General features: G+C 52.2%; 2 protein-coding genes and 1 long non-coding RNA gene across 7 annotated transcripts in view; 2 read left to right on the forward strand and 1 right to left on the reverse strand.

The window, feature by feature from the left end:
* Nucleotides 1-1,971, forward strand: part of RUFY3 (RUN and FYVE domain containing 3) — a 32,301-nt gene extending 30,330 nt beyond the window's left edge. For all 5 annotated transcript variants that reach the window (XM_018923535.3, XM_030239581.2, XM_030239582.2 and 2 more), the window contains one exon: nt 134-1,971. In XM_018923535.3, the coding sequence (XP_018779080.1) occupies nt 134-277 (144 nt within the window). In that variant the 3' untranslated portion in view covers nt 278-1,971. The remainder of the gene's footprint in view (nt 1-133) is intronic.
* A 108-nt stretch (nt 1,972-2,079) lies between these two features.
* Nucleotides 2,080-7,923, reverse strand: GRSF1 (G-rich RNA sequence binding factor 1). The gene is made up of 10 exons (XM_030239482.2): nt 7,591-7,923; nt 7,350-7,494; nt 6,524-6,679; nt 6,086-6,226; nt 5,381-5,510; nt 4,548-4,708; nt 4,296-4,423; nt 3,311-3,446; nt 3,020-3,097; nt 2,080-2,313 (listed from the first exon to the last, which is right to left on the reverse strand). Exons 1-9 carry the CDS (start codon nt 7,906-7,908, stop codon nt 3,039-3,041), a joined length of 1,374 nt encoding a protein of 457 aa, XP_030095342.2. The 5' UTR covers nt 7,909-7,923; the 3' UTR covers nt 2,080-2,313; nt 3,020-3,038.
* A 130-nt stretch (nt 7,924-8,053) lies between these two features.
* On the forward strand, nt 8,054-11,280 carry LOC127059539 (uncharacterized). The gene is made up of 3 exons (XR_007777473.1): nt 8,054-8,415; nt 8,672-9,728; nt 10,019-11,280. It is a non-coding gene; the product is annotated as an uncharacterized LOC127059539 (long non-coding RNA).
* The last annotated feature ends 223 nt before the right edge of the window (nt 11,281-11,503 follow it).

Consider the following 11,503-nt stretch of genomic DNA (forward strand, 5'->3'; position numbering starts at 1 on the left):
GATGAGGTCATGGTTCCCTGCTCTGCCCTGTTCTGTGGTTTGGTTTTCCTCCTCCTTAGCAGCTTCTTCCCTGAGTTGATCTGCCAAGACCTGGAGCTCTCCTTGACTGCTCTGTCCTTTTCCTGCATTCCAGAACATCTGCAAGAACTGTGGGGGCACCTTCTGTGAAGCCTGCTCGGTGCACGAGCTGCCCCTCCCGTCCAGCATCAACCCCGAGCGTGTCTGTAACCTCTGCCACCAGCGGCTCATCCTGCAGTATTCCAGCCCCCCTTGGTAGGGGACGGGTGGCACACAGGTGACAAACAGCGGCTGTGGCTGATGGTGTTTCTGGAGTTGCTCAGGGGGAATGTGAAGACACTTGCCCATGTGCTTTGGAGGTCAGATGGGAAGCAGCTTCTTGGTGTTTAGAATCTTACTAAAACAGCAGTTTGAGCCCTTAAATCAGCCTGTGCTGTGGAGAATTCCATGGGGAATGTCACATGGGGCAGGCCCAAGGTGTGCCTGAACAGTCTCAGAACTGGGAGCCCCTGCCCAAACCAGAGCTGTTGTCCACACGTGGAAGGCGAGAGTGTTCTCACCTTCACACGTGTGGCATGGGTGTGTGCTGCTGCTGCTGCTGAGCAAAGGCTCCCCAAAACCCAACAGGAGTGTGGGTATTCCTCATGTCTGGCTGCACTTGAAATCCCATTTCCCCTTTTCCGTTTGCCCTGGACAGGCTGGCTCATCCTGGGAACCCTGGGTGATGGTTATGAGCAGGGGTAGGTGGGCCACCTGTGAACACATCCTCCCTGCATTTCCTTGGCTCAGGGCTCTGACCAGGGGCTTAGTCTGCACAGGGACACCCCAAACCAAGCTGTGAATGTCCTGTTCCCCCTCTGGGCTTTAAGGGCTGGGCCCAATCCCCGTCACACGGAGGTTTAGGGCCACTTGGACCCACCTCTCTGCCTTGCGCACATGGAAATGTTGTTACAATAAACCTGGCATTTCACTTTTTGTTGGATCAAAACCAAGTGGGAACAGTTCTCACCTGTTAGAAATTTTAATTGCACATACAGTTGAGAGAGGTTTTGTGGTTTGTGCCACATCAGTCTTTGTTACTGTTCCCTCAAGAGATTTTGCTAGTCCAAAAAGCGGTGGTGGCTTTCTTGTGTCACAGGAGTGTTGACTCCCTTTTCCTACTGGCACATCCTGCAGTCTGAGACCACAGAATGTCCTGTAGCTCATTGAGAGCTGCATTGGTGTGACACACGCACTGGGGTTTGGACAGATGTTGTTAGGGGCTAGTTAATTCCTTGGGGGGATGTTCTGGTCATTAGATTGGCTGAAACCACATGAAAAAGCTTCTTGGAGCCGAGGTACTGACATGGTTGGTACTGCTTTGTACCAGGAATCATCTCTCCTTGATCCTTTTAGCACTTGGCATGTTCAGCCACCCAACTTGTACTCTTCTCTGCTCTTCTGACCCCAACGGCAGCTTCCTGACCCTTTTCCTTGCTGATATCCCCTCAAGTATGGCGGGAGTTGTTAACAGTGTTGCAATACCAAAAGTCTGGAATTGAGGTGAATTCCTGAGTTCTCTCAAGGGATGAGACACAGGAGGTGGATTAGTTTAGAGTACTTCCTGTACAGATTCAGCAGTGTGAACTCCTGCACCCAACCCCCGTGCGACTCAGCCCCAGAGCAGAAAGTAAGACCCAGGCAATGCAGAGGGAGCATTAATCTGGATATGGAGGATTAAACTCCATGGAGCAGGGAGGTGGCTGAGCCCCTCCAGAGCACAGCACTGGTGGCTGCCATGGGCTTGGTCTTTTGGAAGGTGGGAGCAGGACTCTGCTGGCTGCCAGCTCCCTCTGTGCTCAGGTACTCTGTGTGATGCCAGGGTGGGGTCACACCTGGACCTTGGGAATGGTGGGGGGACAGGTTTTCTGATGTTAATTTTGTTCCACACAATAAAAAAATCTTGATCATTTATATCCTGCCTCCTGAGTGGTCTTTCCAGCCCATTCTTCTTGGGCTGGAAGTATGAAAGGATTCAGAGCAACAGTGTGTACCTGTGTGAGGTCTTAGATCACTCAGCTGTTAATTGGCAATCCTGGTGTTTTATTAATGCAGCCTGATGCACCTGGAGCCCTGGATGGCTCCCCCCTGGAGCCTTGGCCATTCCCGCTGCAGCTGGTGCAAGGCCCCACAGCCCATCACATTTATTACAAGCTCTTACATAAGGCTGAACTGATCTTAGCTTGTCCTCCTCGCTGACTGGTGACACTTGGACCTGATCTTCACGCTCGTGTCCACGGAATGTGTTCGCTTGGCCTAAAAACCAGGGAGAGGAAAAATAAAAATCATTCACTCCCTCAGTGAGGACATACTGCTGTTTTTCTCCAATGGCACTGTATTTTATTCCCAGTTAATCCTCTCTTAGAATGAAACAGTGGAGTTTGGCAATAGTAAAATACCCCAGATTCCAGGTGGGACATGCTCACATGGGGCAGTAGCACAGGCGCCTGGGGTGGGGGATATTAAATTCACCCATCACAAACACCAACAGGAGGGAGCTGCCAAGGAAAGGGGTTGGACCGCACATCCTGAACCTGCCCCTAGTGCTTCTCCCTGGCCTGGATTACAAACCCAGGATGGGTGGGCTGCCCTCCCTGCGCAGGGAGCTGGGCTTGGGGAACAGCGACCATCACCCCCCCACACACCTCCCTTTTCTGAGGGGAATTCATGGAACAAGCTGTCCACCCTCTTTGATGGTCACACCAAACCCTACCCCATCCCAAAGGCCAATTACTATGAGGCCACATCTCTGGGAAATGTTCAGCCATGTTTCCTCTCCTTGCCAGGGAATATAACCCCATCAGAGCTTTTTGTGCTGCAGGACTGGTGCCTGTGGAATCCAGACTGGACACCTGCTGGGGGTGGTTCCCTTCAGCCCCTCCATGTTTTACCCTTTGGGCTGTGAGCCTGGGGCACGCGTTGCTACAAAGAGAGCAGGAAGGACAGAGAGGGATGTGCTCACCAAACTTGCGCCACTGTCACTAGCAGTTCTCCTGTCCCTTGGGATGTTTGTTCAGGAACAATTCAATGGCACTGCACTCTGGGAAAGGGAAGAGACGTGGGCTGTCAGACACATGCATGTGTTACATTGGGTTTTTTTCTCCTCCTCAAAGCCCACGGCACATCACAACTTGGAAAGCCACACTCAAGTGATCCCTCTGCACACTGTACAACAGCAGCCGGACCAGCTGTACCAAACCCCCTGAGGTCTCAGTCCCAGGGCTGTAGGACCCCCTCTCTTTTTCTGACTTACCCATCCGGGACCCCTCCTTGGCCATCGCTGCGACTGCGTCCTCATGGCTCTCAAAGTGCACATCTGCCTCTCCTGTGGCATCTCCATGGGAGTTATATTCCACCAAGATCCTCGTTGGCCTCAGCGGAGCAAAAAACTGAAAAGCGTGTAGGGGGATACAATGTAAGGGATTAAAGGTAGTATAGAAAGGAATCTTAGCCCTTAAGGAGCTGCAGCTGAGCCAATTACTAGAGATTAGGAACTGGCCTGACTCTAACAGGGCACAGCTGTAGCCAGTAAGAAGAAGAGTGTTATCCAAGAGTGGATTGGTTGGTGAGGGGGAACTGGAGTCAGCCGTGAGACGAAGGAAGAGCCAGTGCTTAGAGGAGCTGCCTATGGGAAACACCCAGGAGGTAAAAAACTCTTGCAATATGGAACCTTTGCAATATAATAACAACAAAAGCGGGAAGGAGTTTGGTGAGAAAGAAACAACAGTAATGCACCCTATTCCCCAGAAACTCGGTGCTTTTACTCCTGAAACCTGCCAGCCTATGGAGGGGGTCTGAGCTCCTGAGCAGCAAAAGGCTCCCTGATCCATCTGGGTGAAGCTGAGGCACTGCCCAGCCACCTGTCCCACCCGCTGTGGGCTCCTGGCATAGGAACTCCTGCCAGGACCAAAAATCCTCACATGGCATCCATGTTCTGTACACACCAGTGCAGCTCCACGTACACTGTTAACATTTCTGTGCAGTCAGCTACTCTGATCATTTGCTTTAGATTCTCAAGGGCTCCTCAAGCCCAGTGATGGATATTAAGACATCCCAGCCAGCCTTAATTCTTTCTTATTCATGGAGAGGAGCAGATCTGTGTTGTGCCTGAGGCCACAGCAGTCCAAAGCCACATGGCAGTGAGGACTAACAGACACCAATTAACTAAGAGCCTGCAATCCCTGAGGGTTTGCACAGGTAATGACAGAGCCACACGCCATCCGTAGCCTGTTACTCACATTTATTATGTCCTGGGCACTAGCTTGGGAAGGAAAACCCCTCATGTGGACAAAGTGCTGTGGTGGTGATGAGGCGCTCTCAGACTCTGAAACGTTCCTGGAGCTTTCTCCTCCTTCCCTGCTCAGTTCTGTGGAACGGAGGGAAAAACCATCACCAGTGTTTGCAGTGCCCCCTCCCTCACATGAAAGCCGTGGGCACGTGGGGTGACACGAAGGGGCCTCGAGGAGCACTCATGACAGGGAGGGACTCACTGGTTTCTCCTTCAGCATGGGAGCCTGCAGTGTCTCTCCAGCCCCTGTCTTCAGAGATGGCCTCATACTCTCTTCTCGCCCTGGAATAGGCAGTCAGCTGCCTGCTGTAGGGCATGTGCCTCTGCATCTGGTGCTTTCTGCTCACGTACACCTCTATGTACCTGGAGCCCAAAGGGAGAGAGCACGTGGCACACCTGGCACTCAGGGCTCGGAGAAAGCACCTTCCAGCCATGTCCTGCCTTGGCTCTGCTCAGGTACTGGGGGTGAGAGCCCTGCCAAGGCACTGAATATTGAGTTCATTTCACTGGCACAGTGCTCTGGAATAAAATGGTGTAATTCCCCAAGGGGATGTGGTCACCCAAGAGGTGGGAGATGGTGCAGTGCTGGCCAGCACTCCCTGCTGGGAATGGACTCCAGGCAGGTGCTTCAAACAGGCACTCCTGGGAAGCACTGGCTGGGCACTGGGCTGAAGGGGAGCTGCCAAAACTGCCCAAAGCATGGAGGAACCTGCTGCAAATCTGGCAGGATCATGTGTCTGAAGGAGGCACAGGATCCCTGTGCACTGAGGCCTGGGCAGGCTGTGTCTATCTATTGTTCCCCACTCTGGAGGCTGTCACCCCTTTTCATTGGGATGAGAATGCCTTCAGGAATACCTGAAAATCTGGAGACCTTCTGGGAGGCCCCCAAGCCCCCCAAACTATGAGTACTGCAGAAGCCTCTGCCCCCCTCAATCACACTGTGAGATGAGCTGTTTCACCCAGCAGGAAGCTTCAAGTTCCACAGGTGCTTCACACCACGTCCTCCTGGCCCCTGAACTCCAGGGAGGCACCTACCTGCTTCCCATATATTCCCTGTGCCGTAGCAGGGCCTTAGCTGCCATCTCCGGGGTGGCAAACTGCACAAAAGCTTCTCCTGTTCTTCTGTCTCCCCGATAAATGAAAGCTATGTCTGTGATTTTCAAACCTAGAGATGGCAGGGGAGAAAAAGGCATTGACTGTGGCAGAAATTTGTGCTGTAGCTCAGAAAGACTTTTTTTTCCCCCCCTTATTTTTCTGGTTTTTGACTAGCTAATTGGGCAGCTAAATAGTTCTGAAACAACTGCTCATGCTGGCCTAAGTGCCTTTTCTAAACTCCATTTTCTTGCTTTAAGGCAATTTTCACAGAATACTTAATTAAAAAAAGGAATCAATCTGAGGTTTCAAGTAAGTGAATCCAGCTTCTGGACAACAAGTAGATTCAGAGCACAAATGTTCTGGAAATTTTCTCTTATTATGGCAGTTTTTTTCCTTAATTCCTCCTGGCCCCAAATCAGAGTGCTCAAAGTACTGATCCTGGGTTAGACCTGCACAAGGTCAGAGGGCAGGGAAACTCTGCAAGGCGCTCAGAAAGCCTGTGTGACTTGTGGGGAACAGCAACTCCTTGTGGTGTTTAAGGTGTTTGAGGCTGCAGGTGCTTTGCCTTGTCCCGTGAGGAACAACAGCACCAACCTAAGGAACTGAATGCCAGGTAAAGGAAGGGCACGGCCCAGGCTGAGTTACCTGAGAAGAAATCTGCAATGTCCTCCTCGGTGGAGGTGAAGGGGAGGCCTCGGAGCAGCACCACCCCGTCGCTCATGGCCTGCGACTCGTCGCGCAGGCTGCGCAGCAAGCCCTCCACGTCGCTGTCGTGCACCTCAAACACTGCAAGGAACACGGCCACGGAGCGCTGTCCCACAGGGCACTGCAAGGCAGCGCTCTGCAGGCGCTCCCTCTCTACCCTAAGGCAGCTTCCCCCCCTGCAAAGCTCCATGCTGCTCCCTCCCCCAGCCCATGCTCCGGGCTCCTGCCCCTCTGCTTTCCCTGGCCAGCCCAGGACATTTTGGCCCAGTGGTGGCAGATCTGCTGCTCGGCTCTCCCCTTCGCCTCTGCACTACCCCAGGAGCTCTCATTCCCCGGGGAATGTCCCTGCAATGTTAACTCCTGTTGCTCCAAACCCACCTTTCACATAGCGTGGGCCCATGTACCTCAGGTGCTTTTCCAGGGCTCTCTGCACATCCGCCTTGGACTCCAGCTCGATCAAGGCGTCCCCCCTGCGCCGCCCATCCCTGTTTAACAGGAAGTGTATCCCGTTCTCACCGTTGCGAATTCTACAGCCTGGAAACCGAGGGACACACAACACAGGAACACACAGGACTGCATCAGCCACGGGGATCTCTGCGCCCTGACTGCAGGGCTGGGGGCTCATCCCCTCAGCACTGCAGAACAAAGGGCACAACGCTCACATTTCTGACAGGAAGTCTAACACCAAACTGACTTGCTTTAGTTGGGCAGGCTAGCAAGTAATTTAAAAATTTGCATCTGGTCCCCGGGGATGCAGGCAGCACAGTATGACAGTAGGGAGGATCAGCCCCACAAAGATACGTAAAAGCTATGGATTAGGATCAGAAAACAACACTGCAGTTTGAACTAATTAGTAAAAAGCTCCGGCTTCTTAATAAGAGAGGAGTTTGGGCCAGCCATAATGGCCTGTAAGAGCTTCCCTTTGAATTGGATTGCCTTTGCTCCGGAGACACTGATTAAGAAGGGAAAGACTTGTGCAAATAAATTTAAGAGACCATAATGATGAGCTTCTAGTCAGTGTCCAGCAGTGTGGATGTTGGTTATTCCCTTTATATGTGTCAGTTGTGAATAATTTTGCAGCAATAACAGGACCTCATCTTTCTCTGGCTAACGGTCTCTAAATATTCCTCCTGTAAAGCAGCCATGAACTAATGGGCTAATACCAGCATGCACAACAGTTAGCCAGGAGAATGAACACCCGTACTATCAAAGAAGGTAAGAACATCTTCCTCGGTGCACGAGAACGGGAATCCTTCTGCCCTGATGAGGTAGACAGTGTCGCTCTCCGCCTTGGGTGAGGCGGCCTTCTCCTCGGAGAGGCGGCCTTCGTGGGACGGAGCATCCGTGACCTGGCGCGGACACAGGAGAAAAGCCCCGGTTGAGGGAGGGAGGGAGGCCGCGGTTTCCCGCAGGGGTCGGTGCCCGCCATTTTCGCGCGGCCGTACCTGGCTGTATGCGCGGAGGGTGGCGCGGAGCGGGGTCGGGACTGCGACCAGGGCCGGGGCCGGGGCGGGCCGGGGCCGGGGCAGGCGCAGCGCGGGCGGCAGCGCCGGGCCCCGGCCCAGCAGCAGCGCGGAGAGAGCGCGGCGGGCGGCGGCGACCACGGCCATGCCGAGGATCGCGGCTCCGCCCCTACGACCTTCCCGCCTTCCTTCCTTCCGTCCCGGCAGGCGCTGCACGGGAAGCGCTTCGCGGGCACCGCGGGCTGTCCCCCGGGGCTCGGGGGTGGCCGCTGCTCTGCCCGCGCTGCGGATCCCCGGCATGGGGCAAGCGGCTGTCACCGCGGGCTTTTCCTGTCACAGAGCTTGGCTTAGAACGGCCTGGCTTGGAACGGAACTTACAGATCATCCCCTTCCATCCCCTGCCATGGGCCGGGACAAGTACCGCTAGACCGGGTTTCAGGCCCCGTCCATCCTGCACATGAACACTTCCAGGAATCTGACAGCCACAGTTTATCTGGGCAACCTATGCCAGGGCCTCACAGGGAAGAATTCCTTCCCAATATCCCATGTGACCCTGCCTTCTGTCAGTGTGAAGCCATTCCCCCTTGTCCTGTCACTCCAGCCCTTGTAAATAGTGTCCATCTTTCTTGCAGGCTCCCTTCAGGCACTGCAAGGCCGCCCTTGGGTCACCCTGCAGCTTTTCTTTTCCAGGCTGAAAACATCCTCATTCCCCTAGCTTTTCCTCACAGCAGAGGTGCTCCCTCCCTCTGCTAACAGGTCTATGTTCTCTCAGAGCTGAGGACCCCAGGGCTGGATGCAGCATTCCAGGTGGGGTCTCCCCTGAGCAGGGTGGAGGGGAGGAATCCCCCCTCCCCTGCTGCCCAGGCTGTGGGGATGAGCCAAAGGCACAGACGGATTCTTGCAATAAAAAAATTTTAGGTTGGGCTTCATCACTGACAAGCCTTTTACACCCCCTTCCTGGAGACTGATTTTCCAGGAGAGATGATTTTCTGCCCCTCGCTCCCATCCCTGCTTGAAGGTCTCAACAGGCAGAACCTATTGGTGAAGAATATTCCCCTTCCAGGTGGTCTGGGAAGACAGTCCTGCTGTCACTGCTGCATCCAAGATGGATAAGGGGGAGAGAGCTGGCACCAGCTTCTCCTAAGTGCACACGAGGGGAAGGTAAGTCATGCTGAACCCAGAAAAAATTTTTTAGGATGAAGCGAAATGAGTAGGAAAAGGCAAGCTGGAATCCCAAACCCCAATGGTGGAGGAAGCCAGGGAGGGAGTCACCCTCCTGTTGCTGGCTGATGCCTTTGTAAACTGTGCCTTGTAAGAGCCTTGCAGGTGACAGACTCCAGCCCTGAGAGCAGCACAGCCTCTTGACAGCAGCACTCTCAACCCTTCTGGGCTTTCCAGGTAAATCCCGTTTTATGCACATTTCCAAAGGAATGCTGACCTCGGTGCCCAAGTGCTTCACATTCCAGTCTTTCACGGCCTGCTTGCCAGGTTTCTCTTCAAAACCTTCTTTAAATAAGCAGGCAAATGTTATAGGAGAAAAAAAAAATTAGAATAACCATAGGAATTTATCTTGAGCACTTATCTCTATTTGTGCTTTCTGTTTAACTGAGTAAGCAGATCCCTAAATCTCAGGGACCGAGGGAATGTTAGGGGCATTCTTCTCCTCTGAGCCAAGCAGGCTGCAAGGAAACATCTCTTGAAGGGATGCACATCTTCCACCCATGTTTCCTTGGATTTGCTTGCTTCCAAAGGAAAAAAACACCCACTGCTGCATGTCTGGCAGCTTGTCAGGTTCTGTTTGTGAGAGTTTCCTTTAGAGGGCACCGTGTTGTTGGGCAACTGCTGGCACTGAGGTTTCCATGGAATCTCAGAGCTTCCCTAGTTACATGTCCAATCAGAGCCTCTGCACCTATGGGAGACTATAAAGGTCATCCTAGGACAAGAGAATTTGCATTTATTCACTCGACAGAACTGCTGTGGCATGAAGTTGCCTTAGGAGAGGGAATCTGCCTCTGTAAAAACAGCAAATCTCAGGAGGTGCCTTCATATTGCTGAGGACCAAGAATTTATCTGCCTTGGAATCCTGGCAGGATGCCTTTTTCTTAAAGAATGTTAAACAGGTTTGTTGTTAAGAACAATCGATTCCAGCTATTCTTTAGTCTAATCAGACTAAAAATGATGATCAGAAAATCATAGGATGTGATGCTAAGACAAGTGCTTATACTGGGAAACATTCCTTATCCCTCTTTGTAATCTGCTGTCCAAAAAAATTGACCTTCTGTTGCCTTGTAGTATTTTCCAAAATTATTTACACACTGTGTTATTTTTCAAAACAAAACGCTGTTTCCCTTTTTTTGTATTCCCGATCCATGCTCAGCTTTGCAATCTCATTGTTTTTCGCTGCTTTCAGCTGGAATGCCCTGTGTTTACCGAGCTGTGCTGAAAAGCAGAGAACTTCAGCCCAGGACCCAAGCACTTGGCCGGCCCGAGGGCCCTTCAGAGGAATTCTTGAGGCTCTGCAGCACGCTGGATAAAGGGAGATTACAGAGTGCCTCCCCCTTATGTAAGGCTGCAGCTCCCTGCCAGCCCCTGGGGCCGAGGAGAGCCCTTCATGTGACCCTCAGCCATCCCCAGCAGCCCGGTATTAATGTGAGACATAAAGCCTGCACGTTACATAAGCGTCTCTCCTGGCCAAGTGTTTCCTACTGCAGAAACCGAGGTTTAATTTTAACTTGCCGCTTAAAAAAATGAAACGTTCTGTGGGTAGGAGGAAGTGTAGGGGTGGGAACGGAGGTTAAGCGTGTGCCAGCAGGAATGTGCCAGAAAGATCAGTGATGTGTTTCTGTTAGATTTACGTGGCCAACTTAAGTCTGACAGCATCTGTGACAAAGTGCTCCAAGACCCATTCAGCGCTTTGGCTAATGCAGCCGACAGGAGAATTGCAAACGTCATGAAATGCTTTTTAATTACACCATTGCTGCCCAGTAAAACGCTGGCTTTTAAAGGTGTCCTATAAACAATAGCGTAATTTTAATTTACTTAGAAATGCACTGACCTGGCATTTTGACTTAGTCTGAAGGACAGAGAGTGGAAAATGCAGTTTCAGCATTTAAAAACCTGAGGGAAGCAGCTGACTGTCAGTGTGGCCACCTAAGGCGTTAGAGCTGAAACCCCTGACTTGCCGGGTGGAAAGTTAGTGTTGTGTGGGATTGCAGCCTGTTTCGATGTGCTGAATTTTCCTGATAAATCTGAAAGTCATCAGGCTTTCCTCTGGCCTACCTGCAGCAGTGTGAGGTTTTTGGGATGGCCAATTCCCCTTGCGGCAGGGGAGAATCCCTGGAGGTCATGCTGCCTGTCCTGCGCCCCCTCCAAAATCTGGCTTCTTACTGACCTAAACAGAGCCAGATTTTTGTGTGAAAATTATACCCTGGGATTGCAATTTCTGCCATGAAGAGCACACGGATGTGACTATATCTGTCTGCCAAGGGTTTCTTAAAAAAACCGCATTTTTTTTTACCTCAGAAGTTTAGTTTTTTTACCTCAGCCGCCCATAGCGTCACCTGAGGGGGGCCCCTCCTTTGCCCACCGCTTGCCCTCACCCAGTCTAGTTAGAAATTACTAACAAATATTCAGAAATATTAGAATCCCTTTTGTCACGTTTTCCTAAAGAACGGTTCGATGAGGAGGGCAGTAACGCCGTTAATACCTTTTTGTTCTTTTTCTGGTGGCGGTGACCTGTGGGCTGGTACCTGGGCCTTTTGTCCTGAGGGGAGAAGGTGGGCTTTGGAGGGGCAGGAGGTGCCCGTTTCCATGGAGGTGTCCGTGGGCACTCACACAGGCTTCTCTGAGGGACCGCCACGCCGGGGTGGCTGTGAGGGGCCACGAAAGGACTGCT

The sequence above is a fragment of the Serinus canaria genome, chromosome 4 (assembly GCF_022539315.1).
Source record: "Serinus canaria isolate serCan28SL12 chromosome 4, serCan2020, whole genome shotgun sequence".
Classification (NCBI taxonomy): Eukaryota; Metazoa; Chordata; class Aves; order Passeriformes; family Fringillidae; genus Serinus; species Serinus canaria.